Source organism: Papio anubis, unplaced genomic scaffold (genome assembly GCF_008728515.1).
Source record: "Papio anubis isolate 15944 unplaced genomic scaffold, Panubis1.0 scaffold684, whole genome shotgun sequence".
In the NCBI taxonomy this organism is placed as follows: Eukaryota; Metazoa; Chordata; class Mammalia; order Primates; family Cercopithecidae; genus Papio; species Papio anubis.
In genome coordinates, this window is record NW_022167060.1 from 1 (window position 1) to 27,222 (window position 27,222).

The 27,222-nt window shown below is 37.8% G+C and overlaps 1 protein-coding gene and 1 pseudogene across 1 annotated transcript; both read left to right on the top strand.

The window, feature by feature from the left end:
- Positions 1 to 1,454: 1,454 nt before the first annotated feature.
- LOC116273441 lies at positions 1,455 to 2,911 on the top strand (annotated as a pseudogene).
- An 18,513-nt stretch (positions 2,912 to 21,424) lies between these two features.
- On the top strand, positions 21,425 to 26,834 carry LOC116273440 (myotubularin-related protein 8-like). The gene is made up of 2 exons (XM_031662501.1): positions 21,425 to 23,950; positions 25,856 to 26,834. The coding sequence occupies exons 1-2, from the start codon at positions 23,837 to 23,839 to the stop codon at positions 26,378 to 26,380; spliced, it is 639 nt and encodes a 212-aa protein (XP_031518361.1). The 5' UTR covers positions 21,425 to 23,836; the 3' UTR covers positions 26,381 to 26,834.
- Positions 26,835 to 27,222: the final 388 nt, after the last annotated feature.

Below are 27,222 nucleotides of genomic sequence, written 5' to 3' on the forward strand. Positions count from 1 at the left end.
CAACCCCTGCTTTTTTTTGTTTTCCATTTGCTTGGTAGATCTTCCTCCATCCCTTTATTTTAAGCCTATGTGTGTCTCTGCCTGTGAGATGGGTCTCCTGAATACAGCAAACTGATGGGTCTTGACTCTTTATCCAGTTTGCCAGTCTGTGTCTTTTAATTGGACCATTTAGTCCATTTACATTTAAATATACAATCATGTCTTCTGCAAACAGGGACAATTTGACTTCCATTTTCCTATTCATTAGTAAAATGAATATCCTTTATTTCTTTCTCTTGCCTGATTGCCCTGGCCAGCACTTCCAACACTATGTTGAATAGGAGTGGTGAGAGAGGGCATCATTGTCTTGTGCTGGTTTTCAAAGGGAATGCTTCTTAAGCTGATAAGCAAATTCAGCAAAGTCTCAGGAGGCAAAATTAATGTGCAGAAATCACAAGCATTCCTATATACCAATAACAAACAAACACAGCCAAATCATGAGTGAATTCCCATTCACAGTTGCTACAAAGAGAATAAAATACCTCAGAATCCAACTTACAAGGGATGTGAAGGACCTCTTCAATGACAACTACAAACCACTGCTCAACGAAATAAAAGAGGACACAAACAAATGGAAGAACATTCCATGCTCATGGATAGGAAGAATCAATATCGTGAAAATGGCCGTACTGCCCAAGGTAATTTATAGATTCAATGCCATCCCCATCAAGCTACCAATGACTTTCTTCACAGATTTGGAAAAAACTAATTTAAAGTTCATATGGAATCAAAAAAGAGCCCCCATTGCCAAGACAATCCTAAGTCAAAAGAACAAAGCTGGAGGCATCACGCTACCTGACTTCAAACTATACTAAAAGGATACAGTAACCAAAACAGCATGGTACTGGTACCAAAACAGAGATATAAACTAATGGAACAGAACAGAGTCCTCAGAAATAACACCACACATCTAGAACCATCTGATCTTTGACAAACCTGAGAAAAACAAGAAATGGGGAAAGGATTCGCTATTTAATAAATGGTGCTGAGAAAACTGGCTAGCCATATGTAGAAAGCTGAAGCTGCATCCTTTCCTTACACCTTATACAAAAATTAGTTCAAGATTGATTAAAGACTTAAATGTTAGACCTAAAACCATAAAAACCCTAGAAGAAAATCTAGGCAATACCATTCAGGACATAGGTATAGTCAAGGACTTCATGACTAAAACACCAAAAGCAATGGTATCAAAAGCCAAAATAGACAAATGGGATCTAATTAAACTAAAGAGCTTATGCACAACAAAAGAAACTACCATCGGAGTGAACAGGCAACCTACAGAATGGGAGAGCATTTTTGCAATCTACTCATCTGACAAAGGGCTAATATCCAGAATCTACAAATTCAAGCAAATTTACAAGAAAAAAACAACCCCATCAAAACATGGGCAAAGCATATGAACAGACACTTCTGGCAATTAACAAATACAGATAGTAATAGACTCTGGAATAGTTCCTCATTTGGTTCCTCTGTTCAGCCACCAAGTAGTTCAGACTGGTGCACCTCAAGCTGTGGGCAACTTGGCCACTGGAATTGAAGAGCAAACAGAAGTAGTTTTGAATTATGATGCTCTTTCATACTTGTGGGCAATCCTGACACATCCCAAAGAGAAAATTAATAAAGAGGCAGTATGGTTCCTCTGTAACATTACTGCAGGTAATCAGCAGCAGATACAGGCAGTAATTGATGCCAATATTGTACCAAGAATAATAAACCTTTTGGATAAGGGGATATTGGCACTCAGAAGCTGACTGTAAAAGATGTACAAGTTGTACAAGTAGTACTGGATGGACTAAGTAATATATTAAAAATGGCTAAAAATGAGGCAGAATCCATAGCCAATCTTATAGAAAAATGTGGAGGACTGGAGAAAATTGAAAAACTTCAAAATCATGAAAATGGAAACATCTACAAATTGGCCTATGAAATCATTGCTCAGTTCTCTTCAAATGATGTTGATGAAGATCTTAGGCTTGATCCAGAGGCAATTCAAGGTGGAACATTTGGTTTCAGTTTATCTGCCAGTATACCAGTAGAACAGTTCCAGTTTTAGAACATTATTGTGGAAGTTAGGTACAATTTTATATATAGTATATATAAATGTATATAAAATATTATATATATGTGTGTATATGTATGTTTGATCCATCAAGCTTAGCTCATGGGATCTGCTTCTGCATTAAATTGGGAAAGAAAATGTGAAGATTTCATTTGGAATCACAGAAAATGCCCAAATGTGGTCAAGATGGTGAATGGGTATGAGTGAGAATGAGTGGCAAAATGTAATGAAAACTTTACATGAATGCTTATTTAGGCTGTTCATAGTAAAAAGGGCTACAGGTCACAGATCTTCAGTGCCTGAGAAAGAACATTGACTTACTCTATATAAACTGAGGGGAAAGTGTAGTACTATTATCTTCAAGGCTTGTAAGCAGAAAAGATAATTGGATGCCCGTATAAGTAAAAGGAAAATGAGCCTAGGCCTTGCTATGAAGCAGTGTCTGAATGGAAAATGTTGAATGAATATCTGGCTCAGTGATGGACAGTCAGGATCATCTTTAAAGTCTGGGGCTCTCATTCATGAATTAGACTCCTAGTCCTGGAGTGACTATGTACAGGAGTGTGGTAGTGGTGCTGTATATGAACACAGGCAAGCTTGTTTTGCCTTCAGGTGGCTGATAACCTAGTAAATCGTCAAAATGTGATCATGAGTGTTAATGTACACTGGACATAAAAACAAATACCGGATCAGCAGCAGACATTTGTTTACTCTGCAACTTATGTTTTCTATTTCCCCTTACCCCTTTTCCTCCCCACCCCTACAAGTTTTTATTTACTTTACCTAGTATGACTTTCTTCTTAGTTGACTCTCAAGTCAGAAAACATTTCAGGAAGGTTTTCCTGTGCATTTGCACTGAATGAATGTTTGATGCTATGAAAGCCTTTCCTTATCAAAGCTAATTTGTGTATATTTTTGCGTGAAAAAAAATATAACTTTTTCTCAGAAGAGACTGTGCTGCAGTACACAAGTTGCCATAATAGTATAAAACAGTAAAATGTACTTAAAAGGCCATGCTTTTCACTTTCCGGGAGAACATAAAGATCTTTGCATGAGGTAAATCTACAGCATAATTCATTTTCGGATTTTGTTGGGTCCTATAGAGAAGAAAAAGTTTCAGTTGTGGTAGAATACCATGCTGTATTTAAATGTTACTTGTTTTCAAATTTTGTTTTATATGAGAATGAGGTGGAAACTTCTAAAATGGAATTTGTCACATATGTACTGCTTCATAAAGACTGATCAAGTGGTTTTTATAAATTGAATAATACCTCAGTTTCGAGGTTACGTACAGTAAATGTGATGTAATTTGTACAGTAAGATGGCTCATTTTAGGAAATCCTGTGCCTTCCCCTTTGAGCACAAGTATTGTGTGAACCACAGTTTGCTATAAGAAATATATCACATTAACCACCATTAGCCTCTATATATACTTTGTGTTTAAAAATCAACTAGTAATTCTGAAACACTGTAGAATGGATAAAAATTGTTTTGTGAGCATAACTCTGTTGAAACTAGAGTATTTTTTGCAGCATGTCTTGTCATCAGAAATATAATTCAAGTTTAAAACTAGTAACAGCAGAAAACTAGCTTATGAAATTTATCCAAGTTGAGTGCAAGCTAGGCTGTCTTGGGGAAATAAACATTAAAACTTAAAAAAAAAGAAAAATGTTCAACATCATTAGCCAATTTGGTAAATGCAAATTAAAAGCTCAATCAGGTATTACTACACATTTATCAGAATGGTTAAAATTTAAAAAACATGGTGACAGTACAAAGTGCTGTCAAAGATATCGAAAAGCTGAATTTTTCCTGCCTTCCTGGTGGGGATTATAGTGACTTTGAAGGATTTTACCTCTGATAAGAATCATGAGATGGCATTAACACACAGCAAACTTGAAGTGATCCTTTGACAGGTTTGCACCTGGGAAAATCCTTCACAGCACGAGGCCATCCAGACTCTCTGGTATAGGCCTGAGGGCATAACCCGTAAGGGGAGGAGGGCTAAGGAACTCATGAAGGAGAGGGAGCTGACATATCTATTAATATATGATGTTGCTAGGCAGCACAGCGAGGAGTCTGTGGGTCAGGAAACTCTGAAGACCAGCAGCAGCTTGGGGTCTTTATTGCCCTACAGTTTTTCTTGTCTATGGGTAGTAGATGTTTTGTGAAGTTTTGTAGTGTATGTAAAGCAGGCAGGCTCTAATGCCTAAAAATATACTCATGTGGGCTATATTTAAAACAATTGGATGTGTAAAATTTTCAGATTGGTACCATCAGGCTTTTCAGCTAATGGGTTCCTAACCTATGATGAAGAAGTAAACAGCATAGGGTCCATATACAGAGGCTATCTGTGGTTCATTTATATAACAGTCTGTCCTCTGGTCCCATGGTATTTTTTGCTTGTTTTGCTTTTTGTAAAATATACATAACATAAAATTTACCATTTTAATCATTTTAAGTGTACGGTGTAATCAGCAATCAGAAGTTGTGTATCTACCATCATTATCCATTTCCAGAACTCTTTCATCATCCCAAACAGAAACTCCATAGTATCACAAAATAACTCTCCATTTTCCCCTCCCAGCAGCCCCTGGCAACCTCTATTCTACTTTCTATCTTTATGAATTTACCTATTCTAGGTAGCTCATGTAAGTGAAGTCATACAATATTTGTTTTTGTATGTGTTTGTGTCTGGCTTATGTCACTTAGCATAGTATTTTCAGGGTCCATCCATGTTGTAGCATGTATCAGAACTTCATTCCTTTTTGAGGCTGAAAAATACTCTAATGTATGGATATAGCACATTTTGTTTATTCATCCATTGATGGACAACTGGGTTGCTTCCATCTTTTGGCTTTGGTCAATAATTTGTCTATGAACATTGGTATTAAACTGTCTGTTTGATTTCCTGCTTTGAGTTCTTGGGGATATATACCTAAAAGTGGATTGCTGGATCATATGGTAATTTTATATTTAACTTTTTAAATGACTTCCAAGTTGTTTTCCACAGTGGCTGTGCCATTTTACATTCCTACCAGCAATGCACAGAGGCTCCATTTTTTCTGTATCCTCACCAATAATTGTATTTTTCCTTTTTTTTAGATAGTATCCATCCTAGTGGGTATGAAGTAGTATCTCATAGTTTTGATTTGCATTTTCCTTGTGACTAGTGGCATTGAGCATATTTTCATGTGCTTATTGTCCATTTGTATAACTTCTTTGGAGAAATATCTATTGAAGTCCATTGCCCTTTTTTGAATTGGGTTGTTTGATTTTGTGGTTGAGTTTTAGGAATTCTCTATATATTCGTTATATCAATCCCTTACCATATATATGATTTGCAAATATTTTCTCCCATTCTCTGATTGCCTTTTTATTCTCTTTATAGTATCTTTTGGTGCACAAAATTTTGATAAAGTACAGTTTATCAATTTATTCTTTGTTTCCTGTGCTTTTAGTGTCATATTGAGGAAATCATTGCCAACTTCCATGTCATGAAGATTTCCCTCTATGTTCTCTTCTAAGAATTTTACAGTTTTAGTCTTCTAAATCTTCTTGTGAGAAAAAAAAAGAATTTTACAATTTTAGTTCTTGCATTTAAGTTTACCTCCAGAGAATCTAGGAAACAATTTGTGTCTGTGTGTGTGTGAGAGAGTGTATGTGTGTGTGTCAGAAACATCTCATTTTAAGTTTTATCTGAGGTACACTAACAGGAGAGCCAAAGTGATAGCATCCTTTAGTTTATCTAGTACCTATTGCTCCAGGTTCTCACTGAAAAATGAGACTTACAGGTGACTCAGTAGCAAATATTGGAGGTGAGGAGTGTGTTGGAGCCAGAATATAAACATTCCTATCAAATGTTGGATCTTCTTTACCAGTGTGCGAGGTTGGAGCACTAGGAGCTTGTCTTACCAGATTGAGAATAGTTCAGCCTTCTGAGTTCCAAAGGTAACCCCGAGATTTAATAGAGAGGTCTTGTACCTTATGTGGGGCAGTTTCCTATCTGCTGTAGACGATATTTATGTTCTCCCAAATTCATATGTTGAAATCGTAACTCCCAATGTGATGGTATTAGGAGTTGGGACCGAGAAGGCAAAGCCCTCATGAATGGGATTAGTTCCCTTATAAATGAGACCCCAGAGACATTGTTTGCTCCTTCTGCCATGTGAGGACACGGCAAAAAGACAACCATCTATGAAGCAGGAAGAGGACCTTCACCAGATGCCAAATCTGCTGTCATCTTGATCTTGCACTTCCTAGCCTCCATGACTGTGAGGAATAAATTTCTATTGTTTATAAGTCACCCAATCCATGGTATTGTGTTATAGCAGCCTAAGTGGACTAAGACACCATCCCCTCTCATTGGAGTGTTTGCTCGCAGTTGTGATAGCCTCTGAGACAGAATCTTGGCAAGGTTTAGTAAGGAGGATTTTATCAATATAATGCCAAAGCTGAATTTCTGGTGGAAATATGGGGCAGGCATCTAAGTCATGTCTGCACATGTTTGATCACAGGGCTATTTGAGTATTCCATAGGTTGCTGGGAAAAAAATACACTCTTCACCCTCAAAAGTGAAGGCAAATTGTGATAAGCTCTTCTACAAAATATTTCCCAATTGGAGCATGTTAGGCAAGTCTATAACTCCGTACAATTTATCTATGTTGTTTTGAATGTCGTCCATTAAGGTGATGATATGTGGTAGAAGTGCTCCAATAAAAAGGTGCTCTTATTTAACTCTCTGTAGTTAACCTCTCTTTATTAATAGTGGCTTTACACATAGGCTTTATCAGGGAATTGACAGGTGAGATGGTAAGAATCAGTACATGTTATTTAACTAAGCTATGATGGCCTATAATCTTTCAGGGTCTTGCCTTAGCTTGTTCTGTGCCATATTTACCACCTGCACTGGTAGGGGAAAGTTAATTGGTTCCTACCAGGTAGTGCCACCAATACCATAAAAGCATTAGGTTCTGTGGAGTTACTAGCTGATTGAAGACGTCTATTCAAATAATGGGAAAAGGGATAGTCTCAGGGGTACAACCAGATTCAAAGCATCTTTTAGCAGAACTGGATCAGTTTTAATAGTTAAGTAAATAACTGCTCCTTTACATAATCATCCTCCTGGACAGGGTGAGGGTTGAGGGGATTCCTTTAAAGCATGAGTGATTCTTAGGATTGGGGAGATTTGGGCACCGATGTCCAACAAAGCCAGCCAATGTTGTGGAGCCAAACTACAGTTAATATGGTAAAAGGGTGATTGTCTGCTGGAAGTAGCCACCTTCTGCAACCACCAGATCCCTATGTGGGGGTGGGTCCCTGCCACTGAAGGAGATCAGGAGCAGGTTTCCCAAATGAGACTGACTTTGAATACCTGCTGCAGATTGTAATCTAACCCTAGTAAATGTTAATACTTGTTTCACCAATGTATGAGAGAACATCCGATTTGGGCCCCTTTGTCCATTAGAGTCCAATGTAACCCCTTTTGTTTATCTCAGGGCTTAAGCTAAACCATGGACCTGGCTCTATGTGGTTTGCTTGGTCTAGAAGGGTGCAGCATAACTGTTGGTAGTAATTTTGATTTAGGCTAGATGGAGTTATATTCATAAAATTAACAGGCAACACTTGAGTTTGTCTTTCATGTATTTCTACTAAATCGAGTGAAGCTATGAACTCTTAAATTGTTTTAGCATTAGCCATTATTGCCCAAAAGGAGGACTTACACTTGTCAGGAACCCTCCTGAGAAATAAGTCGTTAGACGTGGGACTGAATTCAGTTTCCTCTGGACTTGCCAAGTCATCATGCTGCAGGTCATCTGTTGCCTGATAAACCCACCTCAACATCCCCAGCTGATGGAGGAGATCTTTAGCCTTGGTTAACATTTTCCATTGACAGTCTTCCCAGGCCTTTATAAGGCCTAATATAGGATGGGAAGCCCACCAAGCCATAAAAATCCACATCAACAAGGTATATGTGGACTGAGGCACAAAGCCTCTTTTGAGGGTCATTCCTACCTTCCATGCTTATTATGTGGGATCCTTTAGCAGTGACACCATTTTTTTCCATCTTGTACTATGGCAGCCAATTGTTTAATTCCCCTATTAGGTGGAGTTTGCTCCCTGCCAGATATATTCTGTATATATAGTCAGACAGCCCCTTTTTCATTCAGTTCCTGGGTCAGGTCCTTAAGGAGAGACTGGATGTAAGGGCAAGAAAGAGGATGCATTTTCTGCTCCAAAAGAGAAGTGGCCATCTTCTTTTGTTTTTCTGTTTTATGACTTTGCTGGTGGTTACTGGCAAAGCAGAGGGTAAATGGCCCTAGTCCCTAGCATGATGACACCATGCTACTGCTTTCTTCTTTAGAGGTCACCAATTCTCTTCCCCAGGATCTTCCCTTCCAACTCATCTCCTGCAGGAGTTTGAGTTTCTGCCTCCTCTCTGGGCAAACCCTGGTGAAAAGCAACCAACAGCGAGGTCCAACATGCACCTACTTTATGGTTTGGAGCATCCCTTGAGTAGGATAGTCACTTCCTTTGGTGTCCTGGGATATAACTTTCCTTGATTTAGTCACTGAAATAATGCTTTAGTCGGCTCAGCCAAAAGATGGAGAGCTCAATATACTTCCAACAGAGGACTAGAATGAGAGTATCAAAAGCATTATTGTCATGATAGCAGAGGACTACTAGCTGTTTGCAAGTGTCTCTCCCAGTTGTACTTAGGAGACCACATCAGACTGACATCTCTGCCTTATCAGCTTGTTTGCCTGCCATAGCAGTGTCCAGGGACAAGGATATTCTCTCATCTCAGAGTATTCTCATCACATATTACCAGTCTGGCCATGGGGAACTCTCCCACTATAGACCATTATAGGATCTGGGGTAACCCACATGTGATCCATAGGTGTGTACTTTCCCTTTTTCTATTCAGGCCCACAAGTGCCAACCTAGTGCTTTTCTAGTGGGAGACCCAGGTGAGCAGACTGCCCTTCCCTGGGCAGCTTGGTGCCTCTCTCTCAAAAGTCAGTTCTGATGGCGAGGATTTACTCAAATACTGGCACTGCCACTTCTCCAGTCTCATGAGGCATGGGGGAGACCATAGAAAATGTAGAGTGCAATTCAGTACAGAAGAATGCCATGCCAAAGTTATGCGAAGGTGTTCCAAATTCTGAGTCCCAAGTACTTAAGGTCATCCAGGGTTGTTTTGACATTAATCCTCCTATTGACTTGGTAGGTCCCATATTGATTTCCTGGTCATCACTAAAATTCCATCCTTGTTGCCACTTGTAATGAGTTGAGGGATTTCAGGACTGATCAAGGAGAAAACGAAAAGATATGACCGCCGTAGCACACAACAAGCTTTTTGAGGGGGGCGGGTGTAGGGTGTTCAGCAGGCATGTTTGCATGAGTGTGGAGGCCAGCACTCAGAAGGGGAGAAAGGCAAGAAAACTTCTCTTCAAGAAAGAGGAATATCAGAGGGGTTTACATGTCTAGATCACTAGGCAGCATGTCAGGAAGTTGCTGGGTCAGAGGGTTCTGAAGGGCAACAGTGATGTGAGGTCTTTATTACTCCAGGGTTAATCTTATCTTTGGTTAGCAGATGTTGGGTGCAGTTTTGTGGGGTATGCAAGACAGGAAGGCTCTAAAGGGTTAAAAAATGCTTACTTTGGCTATTTAAAACAATTGGATGTGTAAAAATTTGATTTTGGTACTGGTAGGCTTTTGAGCGAATGGGTTCCCAGCATGCTCAGAAAAAATAAACAACATAAGGTCCATATGCAGAGGCTACCTTTGGCTCATTTATGTAATAGAAATATGAAATAGTATGGAGCCACTTTGAAAAACAGTTTGTCAGTTTTCTAAAAAACTGAACATGCAAATGCCATATGCCCCAACAATTGCACAAATTGTACTCTTGGCCATATATGCCGGAAAAAAAAATCAAACTTTCTGTTTATATGAAAACCTCTACATGAATATTTATAGCATTTTTATTCATATACTCAAAAACTGAAGACAGCCCAGATGTCCTTCAACAGGTAAATGGTTAAACAAACTGTGGTCCATCTGTACCATGGAATACTGCTCAGCAATAAAGAACAAACTAAATATATGCAGCACCTTGCAGAGAATATGTTAAATGAAAAATGCCAATTTCAAAATGCTATCTACTGTATAGTTTCATTTACATAAATTTCTTTACAAAATTAAAGAAATAGAGAACAAATTAATGGTTACGAAGGGCTAAGGACAGAGTCCACCCTCTGAGGGGGTGGTGGATATGAGGGGGAGGTGGGTGTGGCTACTAAAGGAGAACAGGAGTTTGTCTAGTGGAATTGTTGGTATCTTGACTATCAGTTTCAGTATCCTGGTTGGGATATTGTACTGCAGTTACCCATTGGGGAAACTGGGTAAAGAGTCCATGGGAACGCTATTATTTCTTTTTAAATTTACTTTTAAGTGTAGTAAAATACACTTAAAATTTACCTTTTTGACCATTGTTAGGTGTTAGTTCACTTTTTTAGGTTTTAGGTTAGTTCCATTTTTAGGTTTTAGTTCAGTAGTGTTAGGTCAATCTTTAGAACTTTTTCATCTGAAACCCTACCCATTGAACAAATCATTTCAACTGAAACCCGATCCATTAAACAAATCATACCACCTAGTCCCTGGCAACCACCAATCTACTTTCTATCTCTGAACTTGACTAATCCAGGTACCTCATATAAGAGGAATCATACCATGTTTTTCCTTTTGTATCTGGCTTATTTTACTTAGCATAATGTCCCCAAAAGTCATCCATATTGTAGCATGTGTCACAATTTCCTTCCTCTTTAAGGCTGAATAATATTTAATTGGTTGTATATACCGTATTTTTTTTTTTAATCATCTGGCAGTGGACATTGGGTTGCTTCCTCCTTTTGGCTTTTGTGAATAATACTGAATGGAACATGTTTGTAAAAGTATCTTGAGTCCTTGCTTCCAATTTTTTTTTTTTTTTTTTTTTGCAATGGAGTCTCGCTCTGTCACCCAGGCTGGAATGCAGTGGCACAGTTATAGCACACTGTAACTTGTAATTCCTGGGCTCAAGTGATCTTCCCACCTCAGCCTCCTGAGTAGCTAGGACTACATACATGTGCCACCACGCCCAGCTAATTATTTTATTTTTGTAGAGACAGGGTCTTGCTATGTTGTTCAGGCTCCTACTCTTTTGATATGTATCCGGAAGTGGAATCGCTGGATTATACGTTAAATCTGTTTTTACATTGTTGAGGAAGCACCATAGTGTTTTAAATAGTGGCTGCATCATTTTATATTACCATCATCAGTGGACAAGGTTTCCAATTTTTCCACATCCTCACCAACACTTGTTATTCTTTGTGCTTTGTTCCTTTTATTTGGATAGTAGCCATTCTAATGGGTGTGAGGTGATATATCATTGTGGTTTTGATTTTCGTTTCTCTATTAGTGTTGTTGAACATCTTTTTATGTGTGTCTTGTCCATTTTAATTTCTTTGGAGAAATGACTATTAAAGTCCTTTGCACACTTTATAATTTTGTTGTTGTAGGAGTTTTTAATATATTCTGGATAATAACTCCTTACTAGATACATGATTTTCAAATATTTTCTCCCATTCTGCAGGTTTCCTTTTCACTCTTCTGATAGTGTATTTTGATACACGAAAGTTTAATTTTGATGTAGCCCAATTTATCCATTTTTATTTTGTTACCTATGCTTTTGGTCTTATATCTGTGATATAAGATTGCTGAATTCAGTGTCATGACGTTTTATCCTGTGTTCAATGTAAATAATTTTACAATGTTCACTCTTTAGGTCTTTTATACGCTTTGAGTTAATTTTTGTTTATGGTGTAAAGTAAGGGTTCAACTTTATTCTTTTTTATTTTGTCTCTGTTTTTCTAATTTTATTTTATTTTAGGTTCCAGGATGCATGTACATAATGTGCAGGTTTGTTATATAGGTAAACGTGTGTCATGGTGGTTTGCTGCACCTATCAACCTGTCATCTAGGTATTAAGCCCCACATGCTTTAGCTATTAGTTCTGATGCTCTCCCTACCCCTGCCCTTGCTGACAGGCCTCGGTGTGTGTTTTTTCCCTCCCTGTGTCCATGTGTGCTCCTTGTTTGGCTCCCACTTATGAGTGAGAACATGCGGTATTTGGTTTTCTGTTCCTGTGTTAGTTTGCTGAGGATGATGGCTTCCAGCTTCATCCATGTTACTGCAAAGGACATGATTTCATTCCTTTTATGGCTGCATAGTATGCTATGGTGTGTATGTACCACATTTTCTTTATCCAGCCTATCATTGTTGGGCATTTGGGTTGGTTCCAAGTCTTAGCTATTGTGAATACTGCTGCAATAAACATACGTGTGTATATATCTTTATAATATAATTATTTATATTCCCTTGGGTATATACCCAGTGATGGCATTGCTGGTTCAAATGGTATTTCTGGCTCTAGATCCTTGAGGAATCTTCACCCTGTCTTCCACAATGGTTGAACTGATTTACATTCCCAACAACAGTATAAAAGTGTTCCTATTTCTCCCCAGCCTTGCCAGCATCTGTTGTTTCTTGACTTTTTAGTAATCACCATTCTGACTGGCGTGAGATGGTATCTCATTGTGGTTTTGATTTGTGTTTCTCTAATGATCAGTGATGTTGAGCTTTCTTTCATATGTTTGTTGGCCACATAAATATCTTTTTTTTTTTTTAAGTGTCTGTTCGTGTCCTTTGCCCACTTTTTGATGGAGTTGTTTTTTTCCTTGTAAATTTGTTTAAATTCCTTGTAAATTCTGGATATTAGAACTTTGTCAGATGGGTAGATTGCAAAAATTTTCTCCCATTTTGTAGGTTGTCTGTTCACTCTGATAATAGTTTCTTTTGCCGCTCAGAGGCTCTTTGGTTTAATTAGATCCCATTTGTCAATTTTAGCTTTTGTTGCAACTGCTTTTGGCAATTTCATCATAAAGTCTTTGCCCATGCCTATTTTCTGAATGATATTGCCTAGATTTTCTTCTAGGGTTTTTATGGTCTTGTGTTTTACATTTAAGTCTTTAATCCATCTTGAGTTAATTTTTGTATAAGGTATAAGGAAGGGCTCCAGTTTCAGTTTTTTGCAAATGGCTAGCCAGTTTTCCCAGCACCTTTTATTAAATAGGGAATCCTTTCTCCATTACTTGCTTTTGTCAGGTTTGTCGAAGATCAGATGGTAGTAGATGTGTGGTGTTATTTACGAGATCTCTATTCTGTTTCATTGGTCTAAGTGTCTGTTTTGGTACCAGTACCATGCTGTTTTGGTTACCGTATAGCCTTGTAGTATAGTTTGAAGTCAACTAGTGTGATACCTCTAGCTTTGTTCTTTTTGCTTAGGATTGTCTTGGCTATATGGGCTGTTTTTTTTTTTATTTCATATGAATTTTTAAGTAGTTATTTCTAATTCTATGAAAAATGTCAATAGTAGTTTGATGGGAATAGCACTGAATCTCTAAATTACTTTGGGCAGTATGGCCATTTTCATGATACTGATTCTTCCTATCCATGAGGATGAAATGTTTTTCCATTTGTTCGTGTCCTCTTTCATTTCCTTGAGCAGTGGTTTCTAGTTCTCCTTGAAGAGGGCCTTCACATCCCTTGTTAGCTGTATTCCTAGGAATTGTATTATCTTTGTAGCAATTGTGAATGGAAGTTCATTCATGATTTGACTCTCAGCTTGTCTATTTTTTGGTGGTGGTATAGCAATGCTTGAGATTTTTGCACATTGATTTTGTATCCTGAGACTTTGCTGAAGTTGCTTATCAGCTTAAGGAGCTTTTAGACTGAGACGATGGTGTTTTCTGGATATAGGATCATGTCATCTACAAACAGAGACAATTTGACTTCCTCTCTTCCTATTTGAATACCCTTTATTTCATTATCTTGCCTGATTTCCCTGGCCAGAACTTCCAATACTATGTTGAATAGGAGTAGTGAGAGGGGGCATCCTTGTCTTGTGCCTGTATTCAAAGGGAAGGCTTCCAGCTTTTGCCCATTCAGTATGATATTGGCTGTGGGTTTGTCATAAATAACTCGTATTATTTTGAGATACGTTCCATCAGTACCTAGTTTATTGAGAGTTTTTAACATGAAGGACGTTGAATTTTATTGAAGGCCTTTTCTGCATCTATTGAGATAATTATGTGGTTTTTGTCATTGATTCTGTTTATGTGATGAATTACGTTTATTGATTTGTGTATGTTGAACCAGCCTTGCCTCTGAGAGATAAAGCCGACTTGATTGTGGTGGATAATCTTTTTGATGTGCTACTGGATTCAGTTTGCCAGTATTTTATTGAGGATTTTTGCATCGATGTTCATCAGGGATATTGGCTTGAAGTTTTCTTTCTTTGTTGTGTCTCTGCCAGGTTTTGCTATCAGGATGATGCTGGCCTCATAAAGTGAGTTAAGGAGAAGTCACTGCTTTTCAATTGTTTGGAATAGTTTCAGAAGGAATGGTACCATTTCCTCTTTGTACCTCTAGTAGAATTTGGCTGTGAATTCATCTGGTCCTGGGCTTTTTTTAGTTGGTAGCCTATTTATTACTGCTGCAATTTCAGAACTTGTTATTTGTCTGTTCAATAATTCAACTTCTTCCTGGTTTAGTCTTGTGAGGGTGTATGTGTCCAGGAATTTATTCATTTCTATTTCATTCTTTTGCATGTGGATATAAAGTTTTCCCAGCACCCATTTCTTTGAAAGACTGTCCTTTCTGCATTGAATTATCTTGGCACTGTTATCAAAAATCATTTCATTGTATATACAATGGTTTATTTCTGGGTTCTCTGTTCTATTCCATTGGTCCATATGTGTGTCTTCATGCCAGTACCATATTGTATTGATTACTGTAGCTTAATAATATGTTTTGAAGTCAAGAAGTGTGTGACCTGCAACTTTGTCTTATTTCTCAAGATTGTTTTTGCTATTCAGAGTGCCTTGCAATTCCATATAAATTTTAGGATGTATTTTTTCCATTTCTATAAAAAACCACCATTGTGATTTTGATGGAAACTGCATTAAATCTGTAAATCCCTTTGGGTAGTATTGACATCTTAACAATATTAAGTCTTTCCATTCATGAACAGGGAATGTCTTTCTATTCATTTGTATCATCTTTAATTTCTTTCAACAATGTTTTGTAGTTTATTGTGTATAAGTCTCTTACCTGCATGCTTAGGTTTAGTGAAAGCAGGCTTTCTTGTCTTATTCTCAATCTTAAAGGTAAAGCTTTCAGTCTTTCAACATTGAGTATGATGTTTACTGAGTGTTTGTAATATATAGACTTTATTGTGTTGAGATAAATTCCTCCCATACCTAAATTACTGAATTTTTATTATGAAAGAGGATTGAATTTTGCCACATTTTTTCTGCATCTATTGAGGTAATCATGTAATTTTTATCTTTCATTCTGTTAATGTGGTGTCTCATATTAATTAATTTGCACATGTTGAATTATCCTTGCATTGCAGGGATAAATTGTGCTTGATGGTGGTATACGTTCCTTTTGATGTCCTGTTGAATTCAGTTTGCTAGTATTTTCATGAAGATTTTTGCATCTATATTCAATATCAGCAATATTAGCCTATAATTTTCTTTGGTATAAGGGTAACTCTGGCTAACATAAAATGAGTTTGGAAGCATGCCCTCCTTTTTGATTTCTTGAAATAATTTGAGAAGTGTTGGGGGGGAGGGGCGGTTGTGGGCACAGCTTCATCAGACTTAAATATTCCTGCCTGCCAGCTCTGAAGAGGATCTCCCAGTATAGTGCTTGAGCTCTGCTAAGGGACAGACTGCTTCCTCAGGTGGGTCCATGACCCCCATGCCTCCTGACTGGGAGATACCTCCCAGCAGGAGTCAACAGACATCTCATACAGGAGAGCTCTGGCTGGCATCTGGCAGGTGCCCCTCTGGGACAAAGCTTCCAGAGGAAGGAACAGGCAGCAATCTTTGCTATTCTGCAGACTCCACTGGTGATAACCAGGCAAATAGGGTCTGAAGTAGACCTCCAGCAAACTCCAGCAGACCTGCAACAGAGGGGCCTGACTGTTAGAAGGAAAACTAACAAACAGAAAGAAATAGCATCAACATTGGCTGTTCACGGTGGCTCATGCCTGTAATCCCAGTACTTTGGAAGGCTGAGGCAGGTGGATCACAAGGTCAGGAGTTCAAGACTAGCCTGATGAACATGGTTTAACCTTGTCTCTACTAAAATACAAAAAATTAGCTAGACGTGGTGGCGCCCACCTGTAGTCCCAGCTACTCAGGAGACTGAAGCAGGGGAATCACTTGAACCCAGGAGGCAGAGGTTGCAGTGAGCTGAGATCTCACCATTGTACTCCAGCCTGGAGGACAGAGTGAGACTCCGTCAAAAAAAAAAAAAAAAGAACAGCAAAAGAAATATCATCAACATTAACAAAAAGGACATCCACAGAGAAACCCCATCTGAAGCTCACCAGCTTCAAAAACCAAAGGTAGATAAATTCACAAAGATGAGGAAAAACCAGCGCAAAAAGGCTGAAAATTCCATAAGCCAGAACACCTCTTCTCCTCCAAAGGATCACAACTCCTTGCCAGCAAGGGAATAAAATGGGAGGGAGAATGAGTTTGATGAATTGACAGAAGTAGGCTTCAGAAAGTGGGTAACAACAAACTCCTCTGAGCTAAAGGAGCATATTCTAACTCAATTCAAGGAAGCTAAGAACCTTGAAAAAAAGTTAAATGAATTACTAACTAGAATAACCAGTTTAAGGAAGAACATAAATGACCTGATGGAGCTGAAAAACACAGCACGAGAACTTCATGAAGCATACAGAAGTATCAGTAGCTGAACTGACCAAGCGGAAGAAAAGATATCAGAGATTGAAGATCAACTTAATGAAATAAAGCATGAAGACAAGATTAGAGAATAAACAATGAAAAGAAACGAACAAAGCCTCCAAGAAATATGGGACTATGTGAAAAGACCAAACCTACATTTGATTGGTGTACCTGAAAGTGATGAGGAGAATGGAACCAAGTTGGAAAACACTCTTCAGGATGTTATCCAGGAGAACTTACCCAACCTAGCAAGACAGGCCAACATTCAAATTCAGGAAATACAGAGAACACCACAAAGATACTCCTCGAGAAGAACAACACCAAGACACATAATCGTCAGATTCACCAAGGTTGAAATGAAGGAAAAAATGTTAAGGGAGAGAAAGGTCGGGTTACCCACAAAGGGAAGCCCATCAGGCTAACAGCGGATCTCGCTGCAGAAACCCTACAAGCCAGAAGAGAGTGGGGGCCAATATTCAACATTCTTAAAGAATTTTCAACCCAGAATCTCATATCCAGCCAAACTAAGCTTCATAAGTGAAGGAGAAATAAACTCCTTTACAGACAAGCAAATGCTGAGAGATTTTGTCACCACCAGGCCTCCCCTACAAGAGCTCCTGAAAGAAGCACTAAACATGGAAAGGAACAACCAGTACCAGCCACTGCAAAAACATGCCAAATGGTAAAGACCATCGACACTATGAAGAAATTACATCAACTGACAGGCAAAATAACCAGCTAGCATCATAATGACAGGATCAAATTCATACATAATAATATTAATCTTAAAGTAAACGGGCTAAATGCCCCCAATTAAAAGACACAGACTGGCAAATTGGATAAAGAGTCAAGAGCCATTGGTGTGCTGTATTCAGGAGACCCATCTCACATGCAAAGACACACATAGGCTCAAAATAAAGGAATGGAGGAATATATACCAAGCAAATGGAAAGCAAAAAATAAAAATAAAAATTAAAAAAAAAGCAGTCTTAAAACAACAAAGGTCAAAAAAGAAGACAAAGGAGGGCATTACATGATGGTAAAGGGATCAATGCAACAGGAAGAACTAACTATCCTAAATTTATATGCACCCAATACAGGAGCACCTAGATTCATAAAGCAAGTTCTTAGAGACCTACAAAGAGACTTAGACTCCCATACAATAATAGCAGGAGACTTTAATACCCCACTGTCAATATTAGACGGAGCAATGAGACTTGAACTCAGTTCTAGACGAAGCCAAAGTAATAGACTTCTACGAACTCTCCAACACAAATCAACAGAATATACATTCTTCTCAGCACCACGTTGCACTTATTCTAAAATTGACCACATAATTGGAAGTAAAACACTCCTCAGCAAATGCAAAAGAACGGAAATCATAACAAACAGTTTCTCAGACCACTGTGCAATCAATTTAGAGCTCAGGATTAAGAAACTCACTCAAAACTGCACAACTACATGGAAACTGAACAACCTGCTCCTGAATGACTACTGGGTAATTAATGAAATTAAAGCAGAAATAAATAAGTTCTTTGAAACCAATGAGAACGAAGACACAACATACCAGAATCTCTGGGACACAGCTAAACCTGCCTTTAGAGGGAAATTTGTAGCACTAAATGCCCACAGGAGAAAGCAGGAAAGATCTAAAATCACCACCCTAACATCACAATTAAAAGAACTAGAGAAGCAAGAGCAAACAAATTCTGGCAGAAGACAAGAAGTAACTAAGATCAGATCAGAACTGAAGGAGATAGAGACATGAAAAACCCTTCAAAAAAATTAATGAGTCCAGGAGCTGGTTTTTTCAAAAGATCAACAAAATAGATAGACCACTAGCCAGACTAATAAAGAAGAAAAGAGAGAAGAATCAAATAGACACAATTTAAAAAGCATTAATTCTTTAAATATTTGGGAGAATTCTTCAGTGAAGCCTCTAGCCCTGGGCTTTTCTTTGCTGGGAGGTTTTTGATTCCTGATTCAATTTCTTTAGTCAATATTAGTCTGTTCAGTTTTTCTTTGTGATTCAGTCTTGGTAGGTTGTATGTTTCTAGGGATTTATCCATTTATTCTAGGTTATCCAATTTATTGGTACATTGTTGTCTTTATGATCTTTTAAATTTTTGTTACATCAGTTGTAATGTCTCCTTTTTCATTTCTGATTTTATTTATTTATTAGTCTAGCTAAAGTTTTATCAATTTTGGAATTTTTTTTTCTGAAAAATAAACACGTCTTAGTTTCTTTGTTTGTTTGTTTGTTTGTTTGTTTGTTTTACAGAGACTCACTCTGCTGGCCTGGCTGCAGACAGGACAAGGCTCAAGCAGTCCTTCAAACTCAGCTCCCAAGTTGCTGGGACTACAAGCATGTGCTATTTTCTAAATTTTTTTGTAGAGGTAGGGTTTCTCTGTGTAGTCCAGGCTGGTCTTGAACTTCTGGCCTGAAACAACTCTCCTGCCTTGGCCTCCCAAGGTGCTGGGATTATAAGAGTGAGCCACTGCATCTGGCCTCACCTCTTAGCTTCTTTGATTTTATATTCACTAGTTCTTTTATTTCTTCTCTAGTCTTTATTATTCGTTCCTCCACTACTTTTGGGCTAGTTTGTTCTTTTCCTAGTTCCTGAGATATAAAGTTAGGTTTTTCATTTTAGATCTTTCTTCTTTTTTAGTATCACTGTAAATTATCACTATAATTTATCACTATAAATTTCTCTTTTTATTAATATTTTTAATTGGCCAGTCATAATTGTATATATTTCAGGTGTGCAGTGTGATGTTTTGATATATTAATAAAATGAGGAATGATTAAATCAAGCTAATTAACATATCCATCACCTCATTTAGCCATCATTTTTTGTGGTGAGACAGTTGAAATTTACTCTCTTCAATTTTGAAATATACAATACATTATTGTCAACCATGGTCAGCATGCTGGGCAGAAGACCTCAAAAACTCATTCCTTTTATCTAACTGCATCTTTCTACCCTTTGGCCAGCATCTCCCCATTCTCTCCTATCTCAACCTCTGATAACCACAATTTTACTCTCTGTTTCTATGAGTTTGATTGTTCTAGCTTCCACGTATAAGTGAGAACAGAGTTTTTGTCTTTCTGTGTCTGGCTTATTTCACTTACATAGTGTCCTCCAGTTCCATCTATGTTGTCACAAATGACAGCATTTATTTCTTTTTTAAGGTAGAATAGTATTCCATTATGTATATATATCACATTTTCTTTATTCAGTCATCTATTGATGGACTCTTAGGTTGAGTCCATATCTTGACTTTTGTGAATAATGCCAGAATGAACATGAGAGTGCAGATATTTCTTCAAAATACTGATTTCAGTTCCTCTACCCAGAAGTGGGATTGCTGGATCATATGGTACTTCCATTTTTAATTTTTTGTCGAACCTCCATACCGTTTTCTGTAATAGCTGTGCTTATAAATTTCCTTCTTAGTACTTACTGCCTTTGCTGCATCCTACATATTTTGGTATGTTGTGGTTTTGTTTGTTTCAAGATAATTTCCAATTTCCCTTTTGATTTCTTCTTTGACCCACTGGTTGTTTAAGAGTGTGTTTTTTTAATTTCCATATATTTTTTAACTTTCCAGGTTTCCTTTATGCTATTGATTTCTAGTTTCATTCCATTGTGAACAGAAAAAAATACTTGGTATGATTTTAATCTTCTTAAATTTGATAAGCTCTATTTTATGACCTAACATGTGATCTACCTTGAAGAATGTTACATGTACTTTTGAAAAGAATGTGTATTTTACTGTTACTGGGTTGAATATTCTGTATATCTATTAGGTCCATTTGTTCCATAGAGTTGTTCAAGTCTGCTATTTGTTTTTTGATTTCTTTCTCTGATTGTTCTATCCATAATTGAAAGTAGAGTATCGAAGTAATCTATTACTGTATTTTTGTCTGTTTCTCCCATCAGTTCCATCAGTGTTTGCTTTACATATTTAGGTACTCTGATGTTGAATGCATATATATTTATAATTGTTACATTTTCCTGGTGTATTGATTCTTCCATAATTATATAAAATTCTTCATTGTCTCAGTGACATTTTTTGACTTAAAGTTCATTTTGTCTGATATTACTATTGCCACACGTGCATTTTTTCTTTTTCTAAGTTACAATTTGCATGGAATATCTTTTTTTATCCCTTCACTTTCAGTCTATGTGTGCCCTTAAATCTAAAGTGAGTCTCTTATAGACAGCATATAATAGAATGTTTTTCTTATTCAGTCTTTCTGTGTATTTTTATTGAGGAGTTTAATCTATGAATATATTTCAAGTAATTATTGATAGGGGATGATTTACTGTTGCCATTTTGTTCATTGTTTTCTGTTTGCCTTGTAGGGATTTTGTTGTTGTCCCTCTTTTCATTTCTTGCTCTATTCCTTTATGTTTTGTTTGTTTTGTTTGTTTGTTTAGTTTATGCTTTGATTTGTTTCACTTTTTTTTTTTTTTTTTTAACTTCTGTAGGTATTTCCTTTGTAGCTACCATGGGGCTTACATAAAATATCTAACAGTCTAACACTCTTGTCTTAAGCAAGTAACAACTTAACTTCAATTATGCACACATTACACGTTTTCTTCTTCTCCCTTATGTTATTCATGTCAAAGTTTACATCTATTTATATTGTATACTCATTGGCATACTTTATAATTATGTTAATACGTTTTAAAAAGTTTATACTACAATTAAAAGTGACTTACCCACAATCATTACAGTAATATAGTATTCTTTATTAGTTTATATACTTACCTTCACCAACAACTTTTATACTTTTTTATGCTACTGTGTTGCTATTTAGCATTCTTTCATTTTTGTTTTCATTTTCATTTCCCTTTCAATCTAAAGAGAAGACTTCCCTTTATATTTCCTGTGAGGCAGGTCTAGTGGTAATGAAATCCCTTAGCTTTTGTTTGTCTGGGAAAGTCGTGTTCTCTCTTTAGTTTTTGAAGAACAGTTTTGCTACATATATCATTATTGGTTCATAGTTTTAGTTTTCCTTCAGCTCTTTGAATATATTATCCCACTCTCTACTCTATTCTGACCTGAAAGTTTTTTTTGCTGAGATGTCTGCTGATGGTCCTAATGGATTTTCCTGCATATGACAAGTTGGTTTTATCTTACTGCTTTCAAAATTCTGTTTTTGACTTTTGACAATTTGATTATCATATGTCTCAGTGTGGATTTCTTTAGATTCATCGTATTTGGGTCATTTTGGCTTCCTAGATCTGGATATCCATTTCCTACCCCAGATTTAGAGAGTTTTCAGTCATTATTTCTTTAAATAAGATTTCTAGTCCTTCCTATCTTCTCTTGGGACTCCCATAATGCATATATTGGTCTGCTAATTAATGGTGTCCCATAGGTCCCTTAAGCTATTTTATTTATTTTTTTATTCTTTTTGCTTTGTGTCCCTCTGACTGGATAATGACAAATAATCTGTGTTTGAGTCTGCTTAGTCTTTTTTCTGCTTGCTCTAGTCTGTTGTTGAACTCCTCTATTGGATTCTTTACTTCAGTTATTGTATTCTTCAGCTTTAAGACATCTGCCTATTCTTTTACATTTTCTGTCTCTTTGTTGAAATTTTCACTTTGTTTATGGATTGTTCTCCTGAGCTTGTTGAGATTTTCCATGAGGGATACTTTGAGTTCTATGTCGGGTCATTCATATATTTTCATTAGAGTCAGTTTCTGGAGTTTTAGCTTTTTTCTTTGTTCAGATTGTGTTACCCTTTTTCTCCACATTAGAAAAATCCACTATCACTCCCAGTCATATGAATTGGCCTTGTATAGGAGAAGACATTCGCCAGCCAACCAAGCCAGAGCTTCTGTGGGCCTTTCAACCCATTGTCCTTGTTTAAACTGCTGTCTTTGTTATTAGTGTCCCCCAGGCATCCAGAGTATGTCCAGTTTCATCAATGCTCCTAGACAGGTGGCACAAAAGCCATTCCCTTGGTAGATCCTGGAGAATTTAGAATGCTGGGTGCATGTTCCAACTTTTCCCCTTCCCAGGGAGAAGCTGGGAACTGGGATTTTCCCCCTACCCTGTGTTGAGCCAGGTACAGGAGCTGTGGTACATGCCTACATGCTAGTTGAAACTGCCACTTTCTTCTCTGTAGCCTTCCGGATACTATCACATGCCAGACCCTTTCAACTCTTTGAAATAGGTGAGAAAGAAGCCGGTCTTTCAGGTGGCACCTGGAGAAGTTGGGATGTTAGATGTGCAGTCCAGCTTCTTTCATTCTGAGGTAGAAGCTGGGAATGGGGGTTTCCTCCTGATCCTATGGCACTGTGCTGGGAGTAGGGATTATGATGAGTGGATGTTTCTGCTTTTTCTACAGATGTTTTATTTACAATCTGGTTGGTTTCATACTTATCCAGGCTGCAGAAGCCTCTCCATGAGTTGCTGGATTTCTCATAAAGGGAATTGATCCTTGTGTTGCAATTAAATTAGTGTATCCATTGGGGGAAGGAGAGTCCAGGGCTTCCTATTCTGCCATCTTGGTGATGTCACTCCTCTCCCTTATTATTTCATAAAACTACATGTGAGTCTATAATTATCTCAAAGTAAAAGCATAATTTGATTGTTTAAAAGAACCTCAAGTTTGCTAAAGTCTAAAGTGTCTCCTTCACCTGAGATTTTTCTGCTGGTATCTTTACTCTTTCCAATTATGAGCATGTCCATTCTTTTTAATGTCATCAAATTACAGTACTCATGAGATCTTCCCACCTACTAGGCTAATATTTTCTTGGCACAAGGAAAACATTGGTAATCAATCACTCCAGCTAAACTAACCCACTTCCCCCCCCCAACCCTTTTTGTCTATTTGAGGTTCTGGTGTGGGATGTATAACCGCTTTGACAAAGGGCTGCAGGCCAAGCAGAGTATACTAGAGAACCTCCTGGAAATTAAGAAACAGAGAGCAATGCTGGAGACAGATGTGCATGAACTAGAAAAGGTGAGGAGAAAAGTCCCAAAGTGAGATCTTCTTGCCCATTCTGGGTAGGTCCAGCCTGCTTGGAGTTGAATTGATACTTGTGGAAAGCTCCCTGACTGGCTTTTTTATACTCTTTGGCTTTTCATGTGTCCCGTGTCTACAAAGCTTTCAGCATAACTCCTTTTCTTACTTCCCAAAATGTGGTAAATATGTCACTCAACTAGATAAACAAGTAAAGTTGTTCTTTTTATCTCTTTTTGGATCTGGATGGAATGAGTAGGAGGAACAAGAGGGAATGACTAGGGAAATCACATAGCATTTGTTATCCATCAAGAGAATAAATGTAACATCTTGGGTATACTGATAAGAACAGTGCAATTGCTGTTTTCCAATTAAAAATCTTATAAAAGAAGGTTCTTATTTCCTTCCCATGTAGACTGCAAACTCAGCTTATTGAGTGACCATGTTGGACACTTGTTTTTTAATTACAGGTTACAGAACTCAAAAATTATTTCTTGTTGATTTCATAAACTGAGCTGCTTATGAAATGTAGGGATCCCTAAGGGTTTGTTTGAAGGACAGGGGAAAGGTACCTCTTAGAAAAGAATTATTGGAAATGGTGTGCTATTTAGGAACTGGATGTGAACCCACTTTAAGCCAGATAAGGCATAGCTTTTCTGCTTCCTGTAAGTAAACAAATGTCATTTTATTGTGAAAATAAATGTGTTGTGATTACATCAGATCCCAAACTTTTTAATGTCCTCTTGAGAGGCAACAGCCAGTTACTTGGTTCCATTTTAAAAAAAAGGTGGGAGGGCGAACTAAAGCATAACTTAAAATCGTAGGAAGCATGCATCCCCGAGAAGGCCCAGTCTTAAGTAGATTAGATGTAGTAGAGAAACTTCTTCTTAGGGCTCCTCTTTTAGCTACTAGCAGATTCTTCCACAAGGCCCTCAGGGAAGGTGCCCTATTCTTGACCCAGCCCTTTCACTTATCCCTGCCTGACTCCTGAGAGAGAATCAGATTCGTTTCACATAGACTCAGATCACTCTGGAAAGACTTCTTTTTGAAGTGTGTATGTGTTGTTATGTATGTGTGTTATTAACTTTCTTTTTTTAATACAGAGCAGAAAAACAAAAATGGCTGATAGTATCACCCAGATAACCCTGTTTACTTTTTTTAAAAGACAATACAAGTGTAAAGTTAGAAAATACAGAATATAATAAGGTACAAAATGAAAATTTAAAAGACTCCCCCCATCACCTTCAGAAAAATGTATGCATTTTTCTGAAGAGAAGGTCCATAATTTTCATCACGTTTTCAATGGGGACTTATGACCCCAAAGAATCACTGTTGTAAAGTATCAGTGAATCATTATATTATCTCTGAAAGTGAAAATATCTGTTAGAGGTAGCATGAGGTAGATGACAGGTCATAGACTTTGGCGTTAGGTAGATGCAGGGTCAGATCCTAGTTGTTTACTTCGTACATGTGCAAATTTGGGTGACTTACTTAACTTCTCTGAGCCTCAGTTTCTTCATCTGTAAAATATAGCTAATACCTAAACTAATAGGTTTATTATAAGGATAAACGGAAATACTGTGCGTAAAGTGCCTAGCACATAGAAGTATTCAATAAATATTAGTGATCTATTCCCCCGCCCTCTCCCCATCCCATGAACAAAATTGCACTTATCATAAAAGAGGACTTTTATAGATATAAGACCTTTGAGATTCTTCAATGGTAGGGCTTCTAAAGTACTATGGCATGTGATGAGGGAAAGATGTTGTGGGGGAGGGGGCGAGCAAAAGGTCATTTGCTACCATTATAAGTGACAGCAATAGGATCTCTGCAGATCAAGGTGATGTTTGCCTAGTTTTTCTCCTGTTTCTAATTCTTCTTAACCCTTTCTTGCTCCTGAGGCAGAAACTAAAAGCCCGTGATGAGCCACCAGAAGAGATCTGTACCTGCACTCAATTAGGAAACTTATTATCCCAGCATCTGGGAAGTCCTTTGACCAATCCTCTTGGCTTTATGGGTATCGATGGAGACCTGAATACCTTGATGGAGAATGGCACCCTCTCCAGGGAAGGAGGCCTCCGAGCTCAGATGGATCAAGTAAAAACCCAGTGTGCAGACCTCCACCATAACCATTGTGAGATTGTGAGCAGCCTTAGGGCCATAAATATCTCTGGGGATGTGGGCATCTCTGGAGGGACAGGCATCTCTGAGGCCATGGGCATCTCTGGAGACATGAGCACCTTTGAGACTATGGGCTTCTCCGAAGACTTAGGAATCTGTGGGGCCATGGATATCTCTGAGGCCACTGACATATCTGGAAACATGGGTATTTCTGAGGCCAGGGGTTTCTCTGGGGACATGGGCATCTTGGGGGACACAAGCATCTCCAAGGCCAGCACCAAGGAGGCAGACTACTCCAAGCATCAGTGAGTTAGTTACTCATCTTCCATGCTAGGTATACCTACAGCAGCTACAATGATTCTTGTCCCAGAGAGGGCTATGCTGCTTTTCCAATTGGTTTAAGTGAGTGAAGCCAAGGCATCCCTCTCCCCACTTAAGTCTGGAAGGGAATTACTTTACTGATTAAGTGACCAATATGTTCATATTAAGCAGTACAGAGTGTAGGCAAGAGAAAGAATATGTTATTGTTCTAAAATGGGATTTAACTATAGAAATGTTGCCTCTCAGGTGAGACACATATTAAGCTGGTTCTACTGTCTGTTTTCCTTAATGATCGACCGCCCCTATTTTCTATCCTAACTGCTGTAATGTGAGAGTGAAGTGGAAATATTGTCACAGTGGTCAATAATGACCCTTTTGAGGGTATGGAGAGATGGTATACAGCAGGTAACTGAATTGCAGAATATATTAAAAGAAAATCTTACTTTCAGGTATGCTTAGTCATGGAATATTAGCTAACATTATTGCCAATGGAGACATATAATGTTTTCCTGAAAAGGAAATCAAAATGATGCTTAATTGTTAGCATGAGTGCATGAGTGCTTGGTGGTTTGAAATATATAAGGAAAGTTTTCTTAAGTTACAACACATGCTTTCCCCAACCCACACCCCAGCTAGGTCTTGTTATAATACTTAGCCAATTCCCTTTTTCATAGATAGTCCATAGGTAAACTTGAATCCACTACAGTCTAAAATTATAAATTTCAAATTAATGGGGTTTGAATTAGTAACATTAATTGCATCAGTTCAGGAAGTAACTGAAAATCTCAGTGCTTCAGACTCAGACTGAGACATGGTCTGTGTGCCCATCT

Bases quoted from the DNA above. Each gene is read 5' to 3' on its own strand.
- LOC116273440 (XM_031662501.1), top strand. From the start codon at position 23,837: ATGTATAACCGCTTTGACAAAGGGCTGCAGGCCAAGCAGAGTATACTA. The intron at 23,951-25,855 runs GTGAGGAGAAAA...CTCCTGAGGCAG, and splicing joins ATGTGCATGAACTAGAAAAG to AAACTAAAAGCCCGTGATGA.